The following is a 25,910-nucleotide window of genomic DNA, read 5'->3' as shown; positions in this document are numbered from 1 at the left end:
CTGGGTTAACTCTATGCTGACGTGTCGTAGCTCTTGCTCCGGAAGTCTTTATTTCAATTTGTCGAGGCGGTCCAGACGCGGCTCCATTCACTCCCATTCATTCTGCTTCCCCCCCCAAGCCCCGGAACGATTTTGTACGTGTGTGTATGCATGGCAAAGTGTGTTTCCGGTATAACGTGTGTGTTGATCGGTGTTCAGCCTTTTTCTCTTGGCTTTCAGTAGAACAGTCACTCACTTCAGGGTCCCTGCTCCCTTTACCTGCTTTACCACCTTGACGGCGTTGTATCTCTTAACCCGGCGGACATGGCATCAGTCTCAGCAAACGCACAGACAGCCCCTGCTACGGCTGCTCCTCTGCAAAGAGGAATTGTGAAAATGGTAGGAATACTAACATGTGAATATGTGAACCCACTACGCAAGTCTGGATACACCGCTAGTTAGCTTAGTAAACCTATGCCTAATAAAGGAAATTATCCTGCATTTGCAATGGACGACTTTGCACACTTATTTGTTGATTGTGAGAGTTGCTGTCAGCTGTCACAAACATTAAGCTCAGCTGGCAGCATGTCAGCTAACATTAGCCGCATTGTTACTGAAGTTGCTATCCTGCTAAAGAGGCTGAAGCCAACTGACGTTAGCACGGTGGCTACTTCGCTAGTTAGCTCTGAAAGCAGTGGACATTTGAAAGTGTTTTAAAAAAACACTCCAGTGAAAAATACATTCTCGTGAGATTTTAGTATGTCAACGCGAACTTGCCAGCGACATTTGGCTGGAAACGAGTGTCATAGTTTTGGTGACTTGTTGTCAGCTTTAGACGTTAACAGATGTTTAGTTTCCCAGCTAATAATGGCTAGGTAGCTAAGTAGCGTTAAAGTGTTGACTCCTGGGACAAAGTTCGTGGCCAGTCGTGCAACTAAAACGTGTCGAAAGGAAAACGTAAACTCATTAAATGATTCTTTTTTTTTATTGGAAGTCACAGGTAAAAGCCTTAACGACTTAACGAAAAAAGAGCTCCAATAGCTTCTGCTTAAACATATATATTTTTCCCCATCTCAGCGTTTCTTAATCATAATTCAGCGGTGAAACCACAATCCGTCACCAGAGTGACTAAATCTAGTATTGAAGACTGAAGAGGTCATGTTGGTTAATGTGCTCGGATACTGTGCTGGGTTTGAACCGACCACGGGAAACTGACACGTAGCTGAAGCCTTTTCGCCCCCCTATAATCTCCCATTCATCTTGGTTGTGTGTAAAGCTTCTCTTCGTCCACATGCTGCTGTTTCACCTTCTTTTCATTTTTTTTTTCAAGCACTTTGTTCTCAGGGCAAGTTAACCTTTACTCATGAAGATAAAAGTAAGCAGATTTACTCCCCTGCAATTGTTGGACATGTGGAAGGAGCTGAACAGGAGACCCCCATGAGAGAAACAGAGAGCACAGATATTTAGTGACATTATTTTAGATTTGATTTGTCATTAAACAGCTTTTAGATGTCAGGGGGAAAAGGAGTTTGTTCATGCTTCTTATGCGGACCCATAGTAACTCTGGTCTCCAGGTGTTTGCTGAAGGTTTGTTTTTAGAAATGTGGTAAACAGGTTAGTGTGTCCTCCCTTGAGAAGAAGACGCATGAATAGGTTACGCTCTTGAGAGTTTATTATCTAAGGATTTGAGGGTTTTTGTGAAGGCAGAGTTTATTAGTTTGAGTAGTTGCATTGATGTCATTTTATTGAGTAATTTTCAAATGGACTCATATCCTTGTTAAACTCTTCTGCAGGGGCAAAAAAAACCAAACCAATCTTTTCCAGTATGTCAACAGAGATGGTGGTTTAGTGTCTCTTTTCCCCCTGCCTGGTAACTGTGTAAAAAAAAAAAAAAAAACACAACTCCCTTTCTGTCTAGCCTATACTTGGTGGGACTGAGTCAGAGAGAGAGGGGGAACCGTGGTGATTTGATGAAAGACTTTATCTAGCTCACATCTTAGATCAACAGCCCCCGGTGATGCTCCCAACAGACACTCTGGAGAGTCCGCAGATAAAAGGTGTTTACTCAGATTCGTGTAAATGCCATGGTTGTCAAACCCAAGAGTAGGTTATCTATTTTTTTTTTCTGCATTTAGCTACGTTATCAGATGGGTGATCTCACCTTGCGATTGAATGACACATGTCCCCATGGCAACATGTGGTGTGTACTTGCTTACAGGTCTGTGTTAGTTTCTCCAGATTTTTTAAAATTTAATTATTTATTTTTGAGTTATACCGATAATTACTGTGCTATTATTCAGGACTGGAAATGATTTGCTTCTGAATAACAACCTACACATAAATTTAAATGTGATCTCCTTACTTGGTGTTTTCCTTAATGTTTTTACAACTGTTTTCAATCAGTCCTGAATGAGTCTCCAGTTGTGCTTAGCAAATTGTCACGAGCTGCAATCAGAATGTTCAAAAATCAAAAAAGCAGTTTACTGAGAGTACAACAGTGCATGTTTTGTCTGAGAAAAGAAACTGAAAGTTACCTCCCTGCAGGTGTCTAAAGCGTGGTTTAATATTTGATGAATATGGTTTGAAGACTTGTCTGCATAACCTAATGTGCATTTACTTGTACTGTTGTTTGGTCTTCTTCACCCATTGACGGTCATTCTTGTCGTCTCTCCAGGTCTTGTCAGGCTGCGCCATCATTGTTCGGGGTCAGCCTCGAGGTGGCCCACCCCCGGAGCGTCAGATCAATCTCAGTAATATCCGAGCTGGGGCCATGGCCCGCAGAGCCGCTCAGGCCCAGCCTGACACCAAGGACACCCCCGACGAGGTGAGCGCGTCTCTCCCATTGTGTTTGTTTGTTTGTGTTAGTCAAAGGCAGGACAAGGTCTTATCAGCCTTACAGCACACACTGTGATACTCCTATTTGTTGGTGAATTTTGAGGTGCCTTTCTTTTGAGACTAAGTTTCACTTTTGAACTTTTGCAGTTGTAACACAATTCTGATTTGAATTATTAAGTATTTTAGGACTTGATTGATAACAGAATGCAGGAAATAGCCTCAAGAAAACCTTCCTTTAATTGCTCCCCGGGGACAAATAAAGTTTCTTTAAATTGAAAACTTTTTGCAATGTCAAATCCAGTTTAAAGTTTTGGTATCACACATTTTAAAATATGTAAATACTCAGCCAAACATTGCATCTGTGTTCACTGCTGCCAGTTAAAAAAACAATTTCTTATCTGAAGGTTGCTTGATTCAGATATCTGCTCCTTATTTTATTTTTTAAGAGTTTATTCTGCATTTTCTTTTTGAATGTACTGAACATTTCTTGTCCTATTTCTTTTGTCAGTACATGTTTATCATGTCAGTCTTGCTGACCTTTCATGCTGTGAAGTGTCAAAAGACAACCACCAACTGTGGGGTCACTCACTGTGATCAAACTGTAATGTTATTAGATAATAATAAACTGTTTAAAAATAAAATCAAAATAAGGGAATAATATGGGGAAAATGCACCGTGTCTGATTTGATAGCCTATTGAAGTGAACATTTCTGTTTGTGTTTTTCTGCAGCCATGGGCCTTTCAAGCCAGAGAGTTCCTGCGGAAGAAGCTGATTGGCAAAGAAATTTGCTTCACTGTGGAAATCAAGACTGCTTTGGGTCGAGAGTATGGCATGGTCTACCTGGGACGAGGTACGTGAACAAACTGGTTGAAACAATGTCATCGTGGATGGTGAGGGATACACGTTTAAACGTTGCTTTTATTATCTCAGAGGCCTGTCAGTGTGAGGCCTCTAAGAGTTTAAATCTGAGTCAGCAGTTGGAACAACCTCGAGTGAACTTGTGTTTTTTATGGGTGAATCTGAAGCCATATCTTCACGAGGGTCCATCGGGGTGTAGTGTTCCAGTGTTGTTGTTTTTGTGATTTGTTCCAAATGAGTTTCACACTCTGATGCTTTGTTGGTGGTATACTTCAGAGTTTGTCACACAGCCAGGTTGTTTTCTGCTATTTTAACGGGGATTGCTGGCAGTCGATCGTAAAACCGACACACCTGCAAAAAATGATTTTGTGGGATTAAAGGTCCCTCCTATCCAAAGTAGCAACACTCACTATTTGCTCTTGTGAAATTAACCTACCTAACTTGAACTAACTGCTGTGTGATTGTTCCAACGACAATATAAAAGTTTTATTTTTTTCTCCCCTGTCCTATCGTTTTAGACACAACAGGCGAGAACATTGCAGAGGCTTTGGTGAACGAAGGCCTTGCCACTGTCCGCAGGGAAGGAATCAGAGGAAACAAGTGAGACACTGTTCTTTTACGATGACCTGTAATGTACTGCTGTTAGTTTGGTTTAGGTTGAACGCAGGGCGACGGCACTGCACTCGTACAGTTACAAATGCAAATACTACCTTTAGAGAGATGCAGTGATTGTTTAAAATCACAGCCGATACTGACACAGATGCATAAAATAATAAAATACAGCATGCACAGATGTTGTGTGTGATTGGGTTCCGACGGGTGATTTAAATTCTTGAATGCTTACATGATATTTTCAAGGTTTGAAAAGTGATTGGACTTTAGAGAAAATATTTTATCAAGGTATTTATTATTTATAAACAGTTTATTTCTTGTATAAGTACACACACACACCACAGCTGTAAGGTCCTGGAAAAACTTAAACATGAACCTTGAAAGTGCGGGGCAAGTTTAAATTTGACCTTGGAAAAGCGGTATGAACCTTGAAACGACGCTTCCCCTCCATAACTGTTTGCTCATGCAGTGTGGTTGATGTAATTTTTAGCCCTCCGTCAAAGCCGGTTTTCAGTTTGCAACTGCGCTCTTTGTTTCACTCAAAGAGGCAGGAATCACTTTTGGCAACATGATGTAATCATCTGCTTGCTTAAGCTTATAGCAGCACATCACTGGTAAATCTGCAGGGAGATATGTATAAGTCCTTAACTGGTTGGCTGCAGAGAATTGAGACGGAGCCATAGAGTCCCAGATGGTGGCAGCATTACCCTGCTGCTACAACAATGTCCCTCTGTAGCCCTTTTCTGCCACATTGCCCTCCGGCAGTAATCCCCTAAATACACTTACACACCCTTCTCTATAAGACAAAGTGCTGTATATCCCCCCAGTGGCAGTATTTGCACATCACACACATTACAGGCAATTTGACTCATGCTGCTACATTTGTATCTTCCAACATGAACAGAGATGATGATGTGAATATTTTGCCTCTAATGACCCATTTCAAGCATTCAGTGCAACGGCCCAGAACGGGCCTTAATGTAAATGACGCTTTAAGTGTAAGCAGGCATCATTTGGCCGAAGGGGAGGGCCATTACTCAGAGAGGACTTCAGGCCATAGTATTTCCCCCTCGCTACGCTAGCCTTTGATATCATTGCCCCTCTGCACTACACTAACAATGATAGGATCATAATTATGGGGGTTATTATAATGATGACGGCGTTGGGCTGTGCAGTTAAATGTGAAGAAGCAGCGCACTGCAGCTCGGGAAAACTCCCAGATTTAAGTGCCGGGGCTGTGTGGAGCAGTGCACCACAGCAGGCTGGGGGCACAGTTGCTTGGGGCTGGTTTTCATTGGCTTATTAAAGCAAGAATGAACACACAGGCACGATTCTGTGTCTCAAACACGACGCGCAAGAGTTTAAATTGAAGGCTCACTTCTGTCTGTTTATCTTTCCCGGCTTTGAAAATCTTTTGAATCAAAATGTCAAAACAACAGCAATTAAACCTTCACCTCTCCTCTCCTCTGTTACACACACAGTGGGTGTGGGGAGACCCTGCACTGACTTCACCCCTGGTTTTATTCATCATACGATGCACATCATTGTCATCTCGGGGGAAATTTGTTTTGGACTCCAAGTGCTGCCAAACATTCATCTACTTCCACTACAATCAAAACAAGAAAAATAGAATAACACATCCACATGTAAACAGAAAGGCACATACCAATTCAACACAGCGTATAATTCACATACTCATAATGCACAAGATTGGAAAAAAGACAGAAGTAGAAATAAGACAATAAAGGTAAGAAAATGTAAACGCATACATGAACACCATGGTTGCGGTGAAGTACGATGTGTAATATTAGTGTCAAAATACTGCCGGGCAGTAGAGTTTTTTTTTTTGCTGTGCTGCTGATTTGCATAGAAAGAGGACAGTTTTCCATTAAATGACAGCTGAACGGCTCATTTAAATACGTGTAAACCATGCACCGTGCAAAGAGACGCTGCTGGCTCTGCGACGCTCTCGGGGTGCATTAAACCGTTTGTGTGTATGATGTGAATTAGTCGTTTTGATTCATTTGCACAGGTTTAGCAGTCGCCAAAGCAGCACAGTTGTTTTTGGCTGTAAGAGTTGCAGAATAACTCGAGCACAGCGTTAACCGCTGCAGGAAAAGAACGACTCCAAACTTAGGCGTAAGTAGCGTCTGTTTTAACATGATGGTACGAGCCAACTTCTCTCTGTCTCTCATTCATCAATAAAAAAAAAAGGTCAGGAAATGCCCTTCCACGTATCGTCTATGTGTGGGGAAACGCTGCTTTTTGAGGCTTCATTCTACGACTAACTTTCCCTTTAAGTTCCTCAAGCATGACCAGTTCTGTCCTTGGTGCTGAGCCATGCAGTGATTGACACAGACGCGTTCATAAATCTCTCCTCCTCAGTGTTACGTCTCCATCACTCAGACTGCTTATCTGAACAATATCCTGACTGAGGCGGCTGGAGTGTACTGGCCAGGTCAGATTTCATTGCATTCAGAATGGACGACTCCAGGAAAGGGCTTTGACTGACATAGTAATATAACCTTCAACGCTCGCCAAAGCAGAGGGGAACTCTGCTTCCTAGAGGAGTGCTGGCTCAAGGATGTAAACAGTGATTATTCTAGCACTCACTAGGGGAGGAAGCAGTCTTGTCGATTCCACTTGGGCACCAACACCCTCTTCAAACTGCACAACACTGAGCTGTAAAAGGCGTGCTAAGGTTCAACATTTTGTGCCTTTTTTTCTTTTCTTTTGAGAGTATTTTCGGTTGCACAAGGGAGCCACGCGGAGATGAACGATGTAGCCCACAGCTTGTTCAAATATGAGGGAATTGGAAAGTTTTTCTTTCCCTCGGCCCTTTTTGTTTCTTGCTCAGTATTGCACTTTCTACCCATCGATATCTGTTTTGATTTAAAGCGGCGTGTTGGTTGGAAGGAGTTGCTGACCTAAAAAGAGTCTATTTGCAGATATGGTTCACTATCATCTTCCTCCACACATGAAGCCCTTCTCTAGATCTTTACTACTCGCTGCTCGGGAGTTGCTTTCCATTTATTCCTGTGGCTCTGCAGTGTCTGCCCTCCTTGATTGCATTGTTGGTTCCCCCTCACTCTTTATCTTCGTAGCTTTCTCTTCCTGTTTAGCGCTTTAAAACCTAAGTAGCTTAAACACAATTGACTTCTTACAGAAAGTCCCCACTGTTGTTGCTCAGTAAGCAAGAAACTGTTTCGATTCAATCTGAAGTTAGCGACTAAATCAGAGCGGAAAGCAAACTCGGAGTCTTTTGGGCGCCGGTCCAAAAGCCCAATTAGGAACACACAGCGAGAGGAAAATGCTACATGTCTGTGTATGTGCGTGGCATTTTAATTAAGACCCACTTTGTTGCCTCTCTAGTCACTATCGCCACTTCAATATCAATTGAGCCGCGTTTGCTTCTTGGAGAAACAAAGTCTGCTGGCCGTTTGAAGTTATAAATAATTAAAGCTGTACAAGGGCCCTCAAAAAGCATTAAGGCCGGGCAATTTAGAGACGCAGCGTGGAATTAATTGTGGCGTTTGTATCCGACTGTGTGGTCGCTTTTAAAGGAGCTGTCAAACAGCCTTTGTCTCTTCACAACACCCTGTGATATATATTTTTTTGAAGCTTTTCTAATCTTGTGGTCAGCTTGTTGCTATTCAAAATGAGAACGCAGTTTGTCAGGAACAGCTCTTAGAGAAGTCCTTAATTGAACCGAAGCCTGAGCTGAACAGTCCTCGACTTTTAATAAACGCTTGTTTGAGGCGCCAAAGTTAACCTGCGAGCGTTTCGCTGAACCGAGTTAACTCCCGGCGTTGCTCGATGAATTGTGACGAACCTCTTGTGATGCGAGTTTAAAAGACCTTTCGTATCAGCTACATGTTGTTGTTGTTCTTGTTGCGCTGATTTCTGCCTGTTGAGAAAATGCTGGGTGGCTCATGTTTTCACACAGCCTGAATAAGAGCAATTAGAACATGTTAAAGCTTACAAGGGTTACGAGTGTACCGTCAGACGCTTTTCTGCTCGTTAGTGCACTCGCTGAGTATCTCTCTTCGACCTGAGTAGAATTAATTGCGACTTGTTAACAAGCAGAGCTATCGCTGCTTTTCTGTTTCAACACATTATAGCTCTATTAGCTTGTCACTGAGGTTTTAAAGAACGACTTGTACTTGTAGATGTATTTGTAACCTGCTCAAAAAGGTTCAAAACACCTGGCTCTCCAACGATTCCATTTTTCAAGCTGCTAAAAAGATACCTGAGGAAATTCAATAGCTTCTCTCAGCTGCAGCTTTCATGCTGCCAAACCACTTCATAGAATTAAATTGAATGACTGTTGCCGTGGTGATTACATTTTTGTTTTTTTCATGAAACGAATTGCCCATCTTAAGGTTTCCAGCTATCACGATGCGGCTGCATAAATGTTCCTGTAAAGGAGATGGACTTTACAGGTGGAGGAAAGAGGGGGGAGTGCCACGTCCAGAGATTTTTTACATCTGTTCACCGCTTGTGAAACTCAGGACTATTAACTTCACAGATGCTCAAAATAACAAATGTCTTTACTTGTTCTTCATTCTGTTCATTTTTCTTGTCTGGGTCAAATGTGATTTGGTGTGCTTTCCTTGTAGTCCTCCTTGTTTTTGGAACATTTTTGCCAAACTGCATGTCACTGACCTTCCTCCAAGACGAAACAGTACTCCACTATGTCGCCATTTTCCGCCACATTTGATGTATGCACAGCTCTTGTTGCCGTTTAATGCCACACCTGAGTTTGTCCAACAGGTGGAATAAGAAACCCTCTTCTCTCGAGCCGGAGTAGCAGGAAAGCTAGAATACCTAACTCCTGATGCAACAAACATACAGCAGGCTATACTTTTAGCCTATAGGCCGACGTCTTTCAAGGATCTGCCGATACCGATGTTCAACCTACAAATCAGTGCATCTGGAAAATTGTTATTAAACAGAATAGTTTTGCAGCATAATGGCTGTACAACATCTGCTCAGTATTATTTTATAGATGAAAAAGTTGATTTCATCACTTGAAGTACTGCACAGTTTAAATCTATCGGTTCTTGTTTTTTTCGTGTCATAAACTTTACCTCTCTGTTTGTGTGTGAACAGTCCCGACCAGGCCAGACTCTGTGATTTGGAGGACCAGTCCAAGGCTTCAAAGAAGGGCATGTGGAGCGAAGGCAGCGGCACACACACCATCCGTGACCTCAAGTACACCATAGAGAACCCACGCAACTTTGTGGACTCCTTGCACCAGAAACCCATCAACGGTAATGATAAAGCTTCGCCAAAGATAGACGCATGGGGTTTGAAACACACTGTATGTTTATGTACAGCAACATTCAGTCATTAAAAAAAGAATAGTTTGCCGGCTTTATTCGCGGTTGAAGATGCTTAGTTGTAAATATCTTCTTTAGTGCCTGTACTACCACTCCACTGGCTCATTTCTCTCTCTGAACCTACACGAGGTGTAATGGTGCCACTCAATTCATTTCCAGGCGACTGCTGCCAGCAGTAGCTCAGCTCATTTCACTTCTCTTTAATTGAATGGGAAAATAAAGAGGGGGAGGGTTTTTTTTTTATTCTTTCATTTCTTGTTCTTACCCTTCACGAGCCGCTCTAACGGGTGTTTTAAAATTGGAGGCAGCAATCCAACTGAAGAGCTTTAAATGTGCATTGAGTTACTGTAGCTAAAAAGAACGAAATTGCAATTTCTCTGTCATCGACTTACGCAGGATTCAACAACTGCACACATTCAAAAGTCGGCATATAGAGTCTAAGAGAGATAGCACATAAAAATAAAATAAGGTGTGAAAGGCTTCTTGCACAGGAGCCTCAAAACTTTAATTTCCTGAATCACTTGAGAGGTCACGAGCTACATTAGAGAGGCATTACTCTGGAGCAAACACTGATTGTAACTTCAAAGCTCTCCAAATGAACCGACCTCGTCTCCGGCCTGTGTATGTTACATGTCCCAACTTTTAAGAGATACTCGGACATCTCTGCGTGCTTCTAAAGGTGCTCGTCAGATTGAGTTAATGCTGTTTGGAATGGGACAGATTTAGATCACACAGCATGTATACTGCATGCTACCTTGAGATTTCCAGCCCTAAACAGGAAGAAGTCTGAAAACATCCTTTTAATATTCACTTGTCCATTGTCCATCCATCGGCTCACTACGTTTGAGAAATTCATCTTTTTCTCACATGATGCTTCAAAGGTTCCGTTTACGTTTAATATATATAGATGTATATATATATATATTTTATGAAATCTCAAATATAAAACTTCATTTTCTCAAGCTCACGCTTTAATGCTGAGAGGAGGGAAAAGACAACTTTTTTTTTTTCCTTTTTTTTTTCTCGTCCAGCCACTTAATAAGCCTTCAGTGTGTTGAATACATCTTTTGGCTGGAGAATCACTTAAAGTGAATTGCACACTCCATGATTTCCTCCTCTCTGAACAGCACTCGAGCGCAATCCTTAAACGAGACATTTCAATCCCACAGCTCAGTGAAACACTCTGCTCGTGTTTTGGCAGATCAGAGTTGTTATTGTTTTGAACTTGCTGAGTGTAATGCAGGTCCCAACGATCCTCCCTGGATGAGGGGAGATGATTATGATCAAAATACATTCAGATATTCATTGGTTGGCCTCGTGAGCGGTTCAGATAATGGGTTTACTAAAACACATTATCTTGGAGGAAATACAACACTTGTAAAGTAGATAATAATGAAGTCTAAACTGACAGCTCCACGTTGGTATGAAAACAGTTTTGTTTGAACTCTCTGTCCTCTCGTGCGTTTTCTAAACTCTGTTCCTTTCCTTCCCCTCCAGCCATCATAGAGCATGTGCGTGATGGCAGTGTTGTTCGTGCCTTGCTGCTTCCAGACTACTACCTGGTCACTGTCATGCTGTCAGGAGTTAAGGTAACTGTCAATCACTTGTTCTTCCAGATGTGTGAACATTTGGACCATGGGTTTTTTTGACATGTTTTAAGTTGGAAGCACAGAAATGAAAAATAGCCAATAAATGCAGAAACGTCCAACTGTGTATCAATAATAAAGGATGGTCTTGATGGTTTCTTCTTCACTCCTTGTTGATCTACACTGTATTTTCACAATGACAAAGTGCCACACTGACGGCCCATCCTCGTGATAACTTGAGTTGAAACGAGAAACGGGCTCATTTCTGTCTCTCCTCGAAGTCTGTGTTTGTTCTACCGGTGTCATTTCCGCTCCGCTAAATTTCCCCATCAATCCCTTTCACCAAGCCCAGCTTTGCCAACGGCCCACTCAAGATAACTAATCTGTTTCATCTCCCACTTGAAGATATTACTTCCATTTCAAGGTGTTCTTTGTCTCGTTGTTCAAAGGCTTGTCGTTCGTGCCTTTTGTGCATCTGTCTGCTGCTGCGCTACACTCCAGGGAGAATACAGATAGCAGGAAGAAGAGGTGGCATCGGTTAAAAGAGGACAACAGTTGTAAACAAAAAAACAGTTTAGGGATATTTAAAGAGTTAAGGAAAAGATGATGAAGGCAGTCAACTGGGAATCAAGGAAGAGAAAATGTGTGTTCTACTTCCAAGTGTGATCTGAGAGTCTTTAAATCTGACACATCTGGGTTTTCTTCTCCTCAGTGTCCCACGTTCAAGCGGGAAGCGGATGGCACAGAATCACCAGAGCCCTTCGCGGCAGAGGCCAAGTTCTTCACTGAATCCCGTCTTCTGCAGAGAGACGTTCAGATCATCCTGGAGAGCTGCCCCAACCAGATCATACTGGGCACCATCATGCACCCGGTAAGGTCCAGGAAGGGATGTCTTCTTCATTCAGCTTTTTTCTGTCCCAGTCGTTCTGATTTGTTGTTGTCCCTCTTTCTGTGTTTTTTTTTCTTTTCCCCAGAATGGTAACATTACAGAACTGCTGCTGAAGGAAGGCTTTGCCCGCTGTGTGGATTGGTCCATGGCTGTGTACACACAGGGAGCCGAGAAACTCCGAGCTGCTGAACGGTACAGAACTGCATTTCCACAGAAAACTGGCATTTTGTTTTAAGGGAATTCCTTCTATTACGTTGATGTTATGTAGATACTTTGATCAAACTTTTAAAAATACTTTGAAATACTAAAACTTTTCAGACTAGATCTAATAAATGTTTTTAGATTCTTTCAGTATGGAAAATGAAATGTGTACTTCTCACTGTGATGAGCACTTGTATTTCTTGCTTTTTATTCCCTCAGTCCAGCTTTTTTTGTCCTAATATCTGTGATTCTAAGCACAACCACTCACAATGATGTATTTTCTTTTTCCTTGTCCAGATCTGCTAAAGAGCGCAAGGTCCGCATCTGGAAAGACTACGTGGCACCCACCGCCAATTTGGACCAGAAGGACAGGCAATTTGTGGCCAAGGTGAGGCATTGAAATGGCTTTTAGAAGCTGTGAACCAGTGGCTCTGAAAACATGGCACTTTTTCTCTGGCCTCTAATGTCTTTAAATTTGGACCGTCTTGCTTCTTTTGAAAGGCTTCGCTTCTCTTTATAATAAAAAAAAGGACAAGGTGACAATCTTGCAGCCCGACATGCAGACATTATCCAGCGTGAATACAAAATGCTGAAAGGAAGTTGCCCGTTTGTTTTTGCGTTCACCACTTGATGTCTTCTGCACAGTTTTCCTATTTGCTTCCTGCACTGCAGCTGAAGCAGATCCACTTCTAGGTGTCTAACAAATTATATCCCGTTGACATGTTCATCGGCACCTTCTACTTAATAAATATAAAAGGAAAAAAAAAAAACCTTCCCCTGAAGTTCCTTGGGGGAATGCTTTACAGCAACTGTGAATCACTCCCCAGTCAAATGAAGACCAAATGTCTGCAGCAGCACAGAACGACTCCCAAAAGCTGAGAAGCAGCGATATTAGCTTTAGAGGTTATTCGCTGTGGCCTCAGGGGAAGACAAGTGTCCTTAAAATCAGGGGAGTGCACTCCCTCCTGGTTGTTTAAATCTAGTGTCTGACTGTGGGATGAAATATTACAGTGCCCATGTTTTAGACTTAACGTTGTAAAGCAACTCTAACGTCTAAATAACGACTCCTCTGTGCGCATTTTGACGATGTGTTGCACACAACCCTCCTTTTATTTTCATATTCTTCTCTGGATTTTTGAATACCTCTTAAGTTAGTGTTTTGTGTGCATTTGCTTCGTCTGCATCCCCAACTTTTAAGACCTTAAAAAAAAAACAGCCAGTCTGAGGGTTGCATAAAAGGTGTTTGCTTTACTGAATAAATTTGATAAACTGCAGTCGCATAAAGGAGGCGCAAAATGGAAACTGTATGTATGAATGTTTTCCTGACTAAGAGGGAAGAGGCCTGATAGAACATTTATATTGTCCCGTTGAGCTTCCGTCACATCTCTCTGAAACCCCTTCAGTGAAAGAGGGTCGGGTGTGGCAAGGCGAGGAGTGAGGAGACATTTGATGTTGAGCTCAGAATGGGGGTTTAAACAAAAAAAGAGAGGTAGTAGAAGAAAGAGGATATGTGACTTTCCATGGAGACTTTGGGGAAGGAGGATGAAAAAAACATGAGGAACAAAAGCCAAAGAAAAAAAACAACATTATAAAGATCCCTCTGACTTTCTGCGTCCTCTCTGGCATCCTTGAACTTTTTAATGCTCCGATGCTGCGTCACTGATGCTCCCAGTTAAACTTCAATAACTGCAAGTTGTTTTTTTTTGTTTTTTTTAATCTCTCTGACTCCTGTCTTTGTCCTCTTTCCACGAAAACTGCTCTCAACCTATAGAACTACAGATTAGGTTTGCTTGTCAACTGCTCAGAAAATCTTTTTTCATCTTATGTGAAAGCTGAAGTTAATATGACTTTAGAATTAAACATTGCTTGATTATAAAAGTGATCTTAGAATAGCCATTTTTTTCACATGCACTTTTTCAGGAATGCGCATATGCACCTCACAACTTGACATACTCAGATTTTTTTTGTAATAGTAGTAATGTCTGTTAATATCAATTAAAACTGAGCACAGCTGTAAAGAAGAAAAATCTGCAAACTGAGATCAAATCAGGTAATTCAGCTCCTCGCTTGAGGTGAATGTTTCAGACTGCTACCTCACACATCGGTTCACGGCGATTTCTTGCAGATGTTGTTGGAGGAGGCAGACAGGAACAAGAGTGTAAAATATGGTTTGTGTTCACACATGCAGCTCAATCCAAACTTGTCAGCAGTTGTAGTTCATGTGTGAAAGGAGTTAGCTTTAGAAGTTGTACAAAATAGAGTCAGAGGGCTCTAAAAATGGCTGACTCAAAAAAAAAAAAAAAAAGCTTCCATCAGCAGTGGAAATGTCACGCTGTCCCTGCCACGGTTTGAACCTTTTCAAAGCTAAGTACATATTGGACAGCCTAAGGTTGCACTGGGCTGTCATTGCCCCTTCAGTCTTCCCTGTGACATTTCTCAGTCCCCTAATAACTGCAATGCACCGACTCTCCCAGGGACACATCAATCCATCAATCCCACCATCATCATCATCATCATCATGATCATACACTCCTCTTCTCGTCCACTCCACTCTTCACTTCCTGTTATGTGAGTGATGGATGTAGAGGCGAGGCGGAGCAGGTCCAATCCCGCTGACACATCTTCCCTCTTCGAATGTCTCGCCCTCTTTCCTCTTCACTCCTGCTCGGACCGTTGAAGTGAATGTAGGCCATGTCCCTATAGTCCCCCCCCCCCCCCCCCCCCCGTCACCCTCCTCTCACCTGGTCAACGACCATGAGGTGATGGTGGTGGATAAAAGGCGTTGTGTTATAGTAAGCCCCTTTACAAGCCCCTCATCCTGAGCTGCTCCGGAGCTCAGCCACTTGTAAAGTGTTTGTATGAATGTATTCTGGTACTGCCGTCTGCTGCTAAATATTGCTTAAAAAAAAAAAAAAAAGCTTATAATACACTGTAACCATATTTTCCAAATACAGAAAAAAACCTTAATTTAGGCAGTTCTTTAAACTAATTGTGTTGAAATAGGCCACGTCTGCAGCTGTGGCTAATATACTTACTATTGATAAGAACACTACATTGACATACACAATGATTTACAGATGAATTAGCCCAGGATTTAAAAAAAAGACAGGAACTCGTCGTGCTTTATTCAAATGTAGAACGGACAGTTCACGGGGCTGTGATGTCTAAAGGGTTAATGCTCTGGTGAATGAGGCCGATTTAAAGCTCATGTGCAAGCTCCAGTGAGAACGATACATTTGACCCCGGGTCAAAAAGGGAAAACCAGCCTCTTTTGGTTCTTACTTTGAGATATGTCAGAGTGGTAACGAAGTCAGGCACCGACTGAGAGAAATGGAAAAAAAAGTCTCTCTCTCCTGGTGATAAAAAGTGCATAACGGTTCGTTCCCCAGTTAAAATAAACTTGAGCAATCAGGTCACAGAAGTCTCTCTAAATTATCGGTAGCACTCCCAGGATAATGTCTTACACACTCATCAGCCTGTTTTCAGCTGCACCCTGGGGCGACGCGCCAGCTTAATGTTGTTTATCATAGCGTCTTAAACACCAGTAGTTTCAATGAAACCATGTAACCGGGGTGACAGACTATATCCAGTGGCGGCATCACCCAAACCTCGCCATAGGTGTCTCCTTTGAGGGAGATGATCTGACATGAGTAACGAGTGGAGTCCACGCTCGGCCCCGTGGTTAAAACAAACATTATGGATTGGACTGACAAAAACCAACGCAGTCCATGACAGCCGACAAGATCCCTCCTTTTCACCGTGACTGATCCAGGCCCACTGCAGGCGTCGTATCAGACACGGACAGAGGGTGGCAGTAGATCCCCACCTCTTGGTGTCACATTAGACCAGTGAGTCATGCTACCCACCTATTTGTCTCCTCTGCCTTCTCACTTGACCCCCTCACGGCAGCTACTTTGCAAAGACTTTCCGCTTTATTTTTTTCAATCCATTCTCCGTCGTCTTTTCTGCTGCTATTTGCCCAGAGATTACAGTCTGTCTCCCTGTCTCGTCTGTCTCTTGGCGTGTGTTGATCTTTCTTTCCTTCGCCTCTGTCGTCTCGCCTCCCCCGGCATATAATTAGCCAGTAAATGCTGAGCCGTTTTCTCCTGCTTAGGCCACATTCTCTCCCTTTGCACTTAATTTACCGGGGCAGGGCCCTCAAAAAACGACCTTGTTACCGCGTGAATGTGCGCAGGCTGGTGCTCGTGCATGCCTGTCCCCTCCTCTCTTACCTCTCTCCTGCTCTCCCACTCTGCTCACTGATTAGTATATGATGTATTTTGGCTGCTGTTGTAGGCAGCCTGTTGAGCACGTGGGCCCGGGCTAATTTCTGCTCTCTGGTGGCGATTACAATGGCTGCCTCTTTACAGAATAATGAGTCTAAAGCACCTGGATTTGTTCCCTTCCTTCCACTCCAAACGGTTTAACTCAACCATGTGAATTCAAGAGAAAGATTGTGTTCCTCTATCGTCCACACAAACACATCGTCCAAACATGTTCGAGACCTGCATCTCGTACATTTAGGTTAAGAGTAAAGCCGACATACGACGAGCAGTTTGAGTGATGACGAGGCCTTTTTTCATGTACGGTTGGGATGTAACATGTTTAGGGCGATTGATTTCTCTGCGTCTTGCACGCGGCCTACTTAAAGGCTCCGAGCTTGGATGACTCCTCCATCTCAGACCCCAATCTGTCTTCTTATTTAAGAGGGCACAGACGCACAGAGAGACACATACACAGGCTGGGTTTAGTCCAACCTGCAACCCTGCAGAATTTGAAAAATGAAGCCAATGTAATAGTGCAAAAACAAAAGTTGGAGTACCTTGAATGTGCACTTGAAGCTGCCTTCAAAAGCCAAAAAAAAAAGCCCATTTTTAAATCAGAAATAAACATCTTAGTACAAGCAATGCTTAAGTAGTTGGATCAAACTATTAACTTGATTGGGACACCTAAAAGAGACACCACTGGCTTTCTCCATCTCACGGTCCAGTTCACAAAGCATACTGGTTAATGATATGAAAGCACAAGCACACCTTTTTTAAAGTCTCATTGTGGAGACAGCTGTGATCTCATTCTAACAGAACACAGTCCATTCCTCATACAGGGAATGAGTAACGAGGGGAAGAAACACTTTTGATCCGTTTATTGTGAATCCAGACTCGAAAAAATAAGATTTAAGACGCACAGTTCGTCCCTGATTGAACCCAGCTCAGGCGCCGCCGTCTCCGGACATGTGGCGAGAGTGTGTCTGTTTGTTCCTACACCAAGCTAGCCATCGACCGCTACATCTCAGGCTAATGCTATAACAGAATGATTTACAGATAATGTTTTTATTATGTCATGATCACTTGAAAGTTTCCCACTAAATCCAGCCGTTCACTCTTGACTTGTTTCTTGCGAATTAGACACACATGCACGCAGCAGCGGAGCACAGGGACACTTTTTGCACCGCAGCGCAGTTTGACTCACTTACACAGGGTTAGCAAGCGTCTCTGAAGCCTGCGAGGCTCATCTCTGGAGGAACACTTGGGTCTTTATCTGCTTTCGGGCTCGACGATTTGAGTGAGTTTTGTTTCTGTGGTACATCATATTCTCGCTATATTGCATCACACTGCTTCTGTTTTAGGCATTAGGTTTTTCTTTCTATTTTTTTTTGAGAACCCCCTTACATTGTAGTTCAGACTGTAGTTAGACAGTCGAGGGTTCTGTCTCTATAATATCTACTGTGCTTGCTATCTTTTTGAAAACAGAAAAAAAACCAAATGCCAAACATAAATAAGTCTGAGTCTTTAGTTCCACTTGTAAAGGTCTCCAGAACAAAGTGCTGCCAGCCTGTTGTTTGACAGAGAAGTGTGTACCGCTCCAGCAGTCTATCTCTAACAGGATGTTTGTTCACTCCGTCTCCCCCCCGCCCCCCTCCTCTCTCTGGTTCCAATTCCCCAGGTAGCACAACGTCCTCACTCTGTCCTCCAAACCTCGCCGGGCCCTGCTGGGACAACCCGGCTCGCTTGCTTACTCAGTCACTCAGGGATCAGTCTTTCTCAACCCGCTCTCAGCGCCTCGTGCTCGTGACAGCACACGATCTGCACTGTCACTCTCCCCACTGCCTTTGACTAGATCTCTTCCTCTCCATTTATCCTTTACCTGCTTTTTCACTTCCCATCGTGCTTTCAGTCTGTCGGAGCACCAAAATACAATTCCATTCTTTAGGCTCTGACACTCCTTCCTCCTGTAGGAGTGTTTTATTTTCCCTTTTTTTTTTTTTTTAAGTTTTCCATATTGATTTACATGTGTTATGGACCCTTAAATCAATCAGCTTCTGTTTTTTTATTCATTTATTTTTTTAATAGTTTTTTTTGTTTGTCCTGCAATTTCTGTCTCTATTCCTCAACTCCACCCCCTCTTTTCTTCTTCTGTTCCCTCAGGTGATGCAGGTCGTCAACGCAGACGCCATGGTGGTCAAGCTCAACTCCGGAGAATACAAGACCATCCACCTGTCCAGCATCCGGCCCCCCAGAATCGAGGGAGAGGTACGAACAAAACCCCCGCGTCTGTCTGCTTGAATACGTGTGTCTGCAGCCTTGTCCAGTGTGAGTGGCTCCTTGTGCGTGAAACATGTGGGGGGGGGAAGCTTGTGGTCAGCCAATTATTCAGAAGCTCGTCAGAGTTGATTCTGTCAGTATGGTCGGTTCATATTTAAAGCCGAACACAAGATGCTTCCGTTTCTTTCCACCAACTCGTTTATTTATCCGTCTCTGACGCCCTCTCACGTCTCCTCTCTTTAAATAACCACATGGATACATTTCACCACTTGGTGGCGCCCCTGCAGCTGGGGCACATGCAAACACAGCAAGACACTTGCACACACCCACTGCAGAGAGAGAGAGAGAGAGGCAGATCGATTTTTTTTCTCTCTTTTTTTTGGCTTTCCCCTCCTCTACTCCTCCATTCCCCTCAGAGAGGCTTCACGACTGTTAAGAATCTAAACCTACACATGCATCAAAACGAGCTACATAATGTATGACACAACATGCAGTGTCGGTGCACTGACATTCTGTCTCTCACTATGAAGTTAATGACTTGTTTAAATGAAGCCGTTTTTTTTCTTGGCCCTGCGTTTCTTTAAAAACTCCCAGCTTTGTTGAAAATCCATTTCTTTATATTTAGAACATGAATAATCAATTAGTATTTGTCACTCATCCTCGTTGTCCGGGCCCCAACAAGTGCCATCATTTTTATGAATAACGGTTTTTAGAGGTCTGTAAATGTCGCTCCCAAATAATTACAACGTTTTGTTTTGACGGCAGAAGTGATGATTTCTTCTTGTCAGCGACAACAGAGTCCCATTATTCCGACGCGAGCCTCGGCGCCCTTCTTTTTGAACGTGTCTGAGGGTGCTTGATAAGCATTTCACCAGTCCACACACTGTTCACCATAAAAATGTGTTTACGAGAACGTCGCGTCTCACATCGGCGCCTCCTCAAAGTCTCGGAAACAGTTGTAAAAGTCCTGGTAGCAAAAATGTCCGCAACAGCCCTTTAAATGTTCCGTTTTGATTGTTTTTGTTTTGTCTTTTTATTGACTGCCTCTGTCTGTTTGCTTTTCACTTTATGGGTTACTTTTTTTTTCTCCTGTCTGTTTATTTTTTCTTTTTATTGTCGTTTTGATTTGTTCGCCTCGACCGCCATCTCTTCTTCTCCCTCTCCCCCCTGGTGGTGTTGGTGTCTCGCATCATTAGGAGACAGCTTTGTCTCTCTCTCTCTCTCTCTCTCTCTCTCTCTCTCTCTCCGCCTCCCTCCTTTCTTCTGGCCTCTCTGCTCCTCTCTCCCTAACTTCCGCCTGCCGTGCTCTCCCTCCGGGTGTGCACGCTGTGGTCAGATTGCTGACCTGCAACGCTGCCCTGTGCGTGTGCATGTGTGTGTGTGTTTATTCTCTGCGGCTCTTTTTGGTTGCTTTTTGGGACAAACATTTTTCTTTATTGTCTTTCCTTCTTCTGTCTCCAAATCCTCACCATCTTAATACTTCCTGGTTTATTTCCTCTCCTGACTTCCTTTTTTTTTCTTCTTTGTCTTTTCTTTATCTTCCTCCTCCGAATTTCTTTCTTCTTCTTCCTTCTGCTTTATTTCCATCTTGCCTCTTTCGGTCTTTTACCGCCTATCTGTCTTCTGTTCCTCGCTCTGACTCTGCGTGCACCAGATGCCTCAGCAGTATGTGTTTTGTGCTTCATTACGCTGTCGTATGTTACAGGGAGCCGGAGAGAGTGGCCCCAGATGTGTGTGTGGATTCTGTCGGTGTTGTATTTACACAGGTGTGTGTGTGTGTGTGTGTGTGTGTGTGTGTGTGTGTGTGTGTGTGTGTGTGTGTGTGTGTGTGTGTGTGTGTGTGTGTGTGTGTGTGTGTGTGTGTGTGTGTGTGTGTGTGTGTGTGTGTGTGTGTGTGTGTGTGTGTGTGTGTGTGTGTGTGTGTGTGTGTGTGTGTGTGTGTGTGTGTGTGTGTGTGTGTGTGTGTGTGTGTGTGTGTGTCCATTTCCAACCCTCCATGCAAACGTATTAATCATGTGTGAGCCTGATTTTTAATAAAACTGGGATTTATCTCAGCACCAGCTGACTGATGACATCATATCCATCCTGGATCAGGAATTTCACATTTTCCTTTTTCAACAAAATCGACTTCTGGTTTTCACTCCAAACATCACTTCACTGCATTAGTAGTGTCTGTGGCGTTGTCGTCATGGTGACAGAGAAACTGTCCACAGTCGGGCGTTTTCCAACGGTGTGATTAATACAAAAACACCATCTAAAGGGGGCTTTGGACGGACGCACAGGACTGCAGGTGGCTTTATCATTGAAATTCAAACTTGTAACGCAAAGTCATGCCGGGCTCAGCGCTCTCTTTTTTGGGACTGTTTCAGGACACCGTTTTGGAGTTGTTGTTGCGTAAGACGTGTTAGTGTGTTTTTTTTTTTTGTCAAAGGTCGTTCATGGTTTGCTGCTGTGGCTGTTTTTTTTTTTTGTTTGTTTTGTTTAGTTTGTAAGCTAGTTATTTCTGTCTGCGAGCTAAAGAGCTGCCCGCCCTCCTGCCCGCCTGTCTGTATCGCCGTTGGCTCAGCTTTGAGTGTTGTCGCTATGGCAGCGATGCAGAGTTGTGATGAGCTCTCGGACTGTGAGGAAGAATAAAGGCAAATGACAACCAAGCGCTCGTTTGTTTTTCTGACATCTGAACTAAATAGTTATTCCTAAGTCCTTTTTGTAAGCTGTGGGAACTTAAGCCATTGTTTGACATTTCAGATTAAAGTATGCTTATTTTGCTGTTAGAACTATTTGAAAAGGCACCTTACCTTCAAGTGTCCGCGTGCACCTGTCTGTATTTGTAAAGAAGCAAACACGTGCTGGACAAGACTCGCTGCTGTGAGAAGGGTTTTCTTAGTGCTCCTTTGAAAAAGCTCACATGCAGCTTTTTCATCCACAAACCGACGTTTCAAAGGTTGTAAGCAGCAGGAGCGATTCCTACCTTTTTTAAAGCTTCAGAGGCGAGAGGTCACAGCAGGTGTCCCCCTCAGCCGGAAATCAACTTACACACACACACACACACACACACACACCATGTTGGCTAACAGTGTCACAGCTGAGCTGGCTTCTTGCTTACAGTGAGGCAGACAGACGGACAGGACGACGCAGACGCCGTCACGCTTTGCGGCGCACACATGCTCAAACGCGCGTACAGACAGAAGCACGCTTGGTTAAGCTGCATTAGCTTATGTCAGGAAACATCTTGGAAATTGGTGTCAGCATGTGCATAAACATGGATTAAACAGACGTGCTGTTTAGAAGTATGCAGAACGCTCGGGATGTGCGATGCTCGTACAGCAGCCTGTCTGTGAACCTTCTGGAAAAGAAAAACAACAAAAAACCTCAAGAGAAAACAAACCCCGAAATGTTGCATTGTGGCGTTTGTGTTGATGTTTGTGTTTGTGTGTGTGTGTTGTATTCTCTAGAGGTCTGTAGGGATTTTCTCGTGCCAGTTGTCATTATTATCTCTGTCTGTGTGGATGTGGCTGTGTGCTGATTGACCGTGCTTTCTGCAAGCAAGGCCGTTTATATGTTTGTGTATGAGTGCTGACTTCTTGTGTGTGTGTTTGTGTGTGTGTGTGTGTGTGTACAGTTTGGGGGCACGGGAGGCCAGATGCAATGTACCAGTGCTCTGATCAACAGTGACTGTTCCTGCCAAAGCCCTCTCCTCCTCCTCTATGTCCTCCTCCCATCTCCTCTGGTTCCTTTTAGTACAACCATCACAACACACAGGCCCCCCTCCTCCTCTCTTCTGAACATACCAAATGTGTTCAGATTGACAGATCTGTAAACCAATGGCGTGCTTCTGCACCAGAACATATAACACGAATCCTCCCTTTCCTTCTCTTTTAGCTTTCTTTTTCCTCCCCAGAGTTACTGATGTTGCGCATCTTCAGATGTGAGTTATTTTGAGCTTGGGAGTTGGAGTCAGCTTTTTCTTCGCTCCCCTCCCTCTTTTCTTTTTCTTTTTTTTCTTCCTTCCCTGGTCTCTTCTTCATTTTCTCTCGTGTGCGGCAGGACAAGCCCAGCGTAAACACGAGTGCAGAGAGATGTCTATGCTACTCAGTGACTCACTCTTACACCCACACGCTCATTCGCTTCCCTGTGTGTGTGTGTGTGTGTGTGTGTGTGTGTGTGTGTGTGTGTGTGTGTGTGTGTGTGTGTGTGTGTGTGTGTGTGTGTGTGTGTGTGTGTGTGTGTGTGTGTGTGTGTGTGTGTGTGTGTGTGTGTGTGTGTGTGTGTGTGTGTGTGTGTGTGTGTGTGTGTGTGTGTGTGTGTGTGTGTGTGTGTGTGTGTGTGTGTGTGTGTGTGTGTGTGTGTGTGTGTGTGTGTGTGTGTGTGTGTGTGTGTGTGTGTGTGTGTGTGTGTGTGTGTGTGTAGCTATGCTTTGACCATGCACATGCGTCGAATCTCGAGTATTTGTGCGCGCGTCCTCATGCATTGTAATGTATCTGTGTGCTTATCTGGTTTAAGTAGGGTTAAGGACACTGCTGATGGAGCACATAGAGAGGTCAACTCACTGTCCTTTATATAAGACAGCACACAATGACTGTGGCTCATCACTGAGCTGCTCCATGCAGCGTCTAAACTCCCTGTGGTCAACCACTGTCTTATCTTTAGTGGATATTTTTTTTTTTTTTCGAAGAATAAATCAATTCCGCTGCCTCCCATAAACCATCCTTCTGTTTTTGTTGCACATCTTCCATTAATTCCCCATATTACCAACAATAACCGTTCAATGGGAGGTTTCATTGGGGAGTGTTCCGCACACAATAATAAATTCGATTTCACATCTCCAGCTGCAGCCGAGGCATCAAGGTCTTAACAACGGCGGTGAATATGCAAATGTGTTGTAAGTACGTTTCTGCTCGTGAGCTTATTATCAGCAAGATGCTCAAACACAATGAAACGCTGGGAGTTCAACTGCTGTCCAACTGAGACAAACCGTCACCATACTGAGGAGGAGAACAAACAACACTTGGACATGTTGGACAAAAAGACAGACAGACGGGTAAAGAGATGACGGCTGACAAAGGAGTATCAAGACGCCGAAGTGAAAGATTTGATTTTGAGGAAGGATTTGGCTTTGTCCAAATGGAATGCGTGGAGTGTTGGGTTGTGATATTTGCTTGAATTTGGGTGACTTTTCAGCGCTCATTTCATCGTGTAAATGTCAGTTCTGGAATATCAGTCTTTAAGGTTTGACACTCTTGTTTGCTTTCCCCACAACATCATGCGCTGTAGCCACTATTGCTCAGACGAGCCCATCTGCTCTCTGTGTTCTTATTGAAACTGTGGCTCCCCCCCCCCCCCCCCCCTTTTTTTTTTTAAAGTCCCTTCCTCTCCCCTCCTTCTCACTTCCTCCAAATCTTCTGTCTGGCCATGTGTGTGCCCTCAGCCTGCCATGACACGCTTCGACCTCAAGTTCTGGAGGAGGGTCGCCCACCTCGTGATTCAGTCGTGCACTCTGGCCTGCTGAGGCAGATTGGAAGCCAGTATGTGTCCTCACTACTGGATGAATATGTCTGGCCACATTGTACTGTTTGGCTGAGACTTAAAAAAAAAAGAAGGGAAAAAAACAAGGACTTGGCTTTCTTTGTAACTGACTTAGAAAAATAAAAAGGATATGATGTTAGAAAAGAACTGTACTCACTATTCTGCCACGTGTATCTCTCAAGTAACACAGCAACAGAAGAAAAAGATTTCCAAACACAAATTGCCATCAAATAGGCCATTTATATAAAAAGGGATTTGTGTTTGGACGGAGGCAATATGTTCAATATTATTTAGCGTAAGCTGCACAAATTTGCTCCGTGCTTTCAGTAGCTGAATGCATGAATACAAATAAATGTCAGCAATATTGAAGCTTTCCAAGCAGGCAGACTCTAACACTGCATCGATGTGGCCGTCTGCAGGGCCAGTCCCGACCGTCTGTCTTGTCCAAAAAAAAAAAAAAAAAAAAAAAAATACCCAGCTTATGTGCTCTGGCTCAATTATTTTTCATATGACATCCTTATTAATGAGTTCACAATGAGAGCGTGAGCTGCAACCTGTCCCAGCTGTCTCAGTAAATTCACCTGCGCCAGTCTGCTCGCAGCTAATCATGAATTAAGTGGCTGTTTTGTTGTCATGGCACTGCAGGTAATTTCATTCTGAAATCCAGGTCGTCTCTGGAGTCTATCAGTTCAAGTCACATTAGTAATGACTGATTCGTATCCCTGGCAATAATGCTGTGAACCTAATATTATTGTATTGGATAGATTAGATTTTGTATGATAACCAGTGATGTCCTTCTTGCTCTAGCATCAGTCCCCTGTCTTTCTCTTTCATTGTCTTGCAACCTTCTGCACTGCAGCCTGTTTCTGCATGCATTATTTAGTGACGTTGTTATGAATGCAATAATAAATGTTGGTTTGTTGAAAGGGCTATACATGCTCTGCTCAATCAAAACATGATGTCCACTTATCCACAGCGATGTAAAAACTTTAAGGCAACCCCCCCCCACAAAACAAGCAAACCTCCCACTCCTCTTCATCTTTAACTGCTGAACTAATACAGTACACACTCTCTGCAATACCACGGCCAAACATCCAAAAGCATGACGTGCTCCTGAGTCATGATTTCACCCTTGAAGTTCCAGAAGCCGCTCCCAGCTGTAGCATCCTCACATTCGCAGTCCAGCCCCCTGCAGCCCTGCGACACTGTACCATCCAGCTAGCGTCATGCCTCTGCAATAGTCAAAGATGATTCCTGAGCTTCGGTTGGTAATTTGGAACGAAGGGAATTTACCCCAAATAGCACAGAAGTCCCCCCGAGCAGAGTGTAGAGCAAGCTGTTGTTATTGGGTCACGAATGAAACATGACTCTCTCTCTCTCTCTCTCTCTCTCCTATTTCTAACCTTCCTGCGACTGCGTTAGATTTAGGATGGTTCCATAGTGTGTCTTGTCGGAGGATTTTAATGACGCTAATGGTGTCAGTGTCTGGGGAGTGAAGTTTAAATGAGCTCTGAAGTCCAATGATTAGGCTTGACATGGCCC

The 25,910-nt window shown here is 43.5% G+C and overlaps 1 protein-coding gene across 1 annotated transcript in view; it reads left to right on the top strand.

The window, feature by feature from the left end:
- Positions 1 to 25,910, top strand: part of snd1 (staphylococcal nuclease and tudor domain containing 1) — a 164,695-nt gene continuing 138,785 nt past the window's right edge. Inside the window, 12 exon segments of the mRNA XM_079335501.1 lie at positions 1 to 185; positions 188 to 268; positions 271 to 378; positions 2,654 to 2,803; positions 3,545 to 3,665; positions 4,192 to 4,273; positions 9,398 to 9,558; positions 11,125 to 11,216; positions 11,926 to 12,084; positions 12,188 to 12,294; positions 12,601 to 12,691; positions 18,729 to 18,833. Of these exon segments, the coding sequence (XP_079191627.1) occupies positions 147 to 185; positions 188 to 268; positions 271 to 378; positions 2,654 to 2,803; positions 3,545 to 3,665; positions 4,192 to 4,273; positions 9,398 to 9,558; positions 11,125 to 11,216; positions 11,926 to 12,084; positions 12,188 to 12,294; positions 12,601 to 12,691; positions 18,729 to 18,833 (1,296 nt within the window). The 5' untranslated portion in view covers positions 1 to 146.

This window comes from Symphodus melops (genome assembly GCF_947650265.1).
Source record: "Symphodus melops genome assembly, chromosome: 22".
In the NCBI taxonomy this organism is placed as follows: domain Eukaryota; kingdom Metazoa; phylum Chordata; class Actinopteri; order Labriformes; family Labridae; genus Symphodus; species Symphodus melops.
This window is presented reverse-complemented; position numbering and strand designations above follow the sequence as displayed.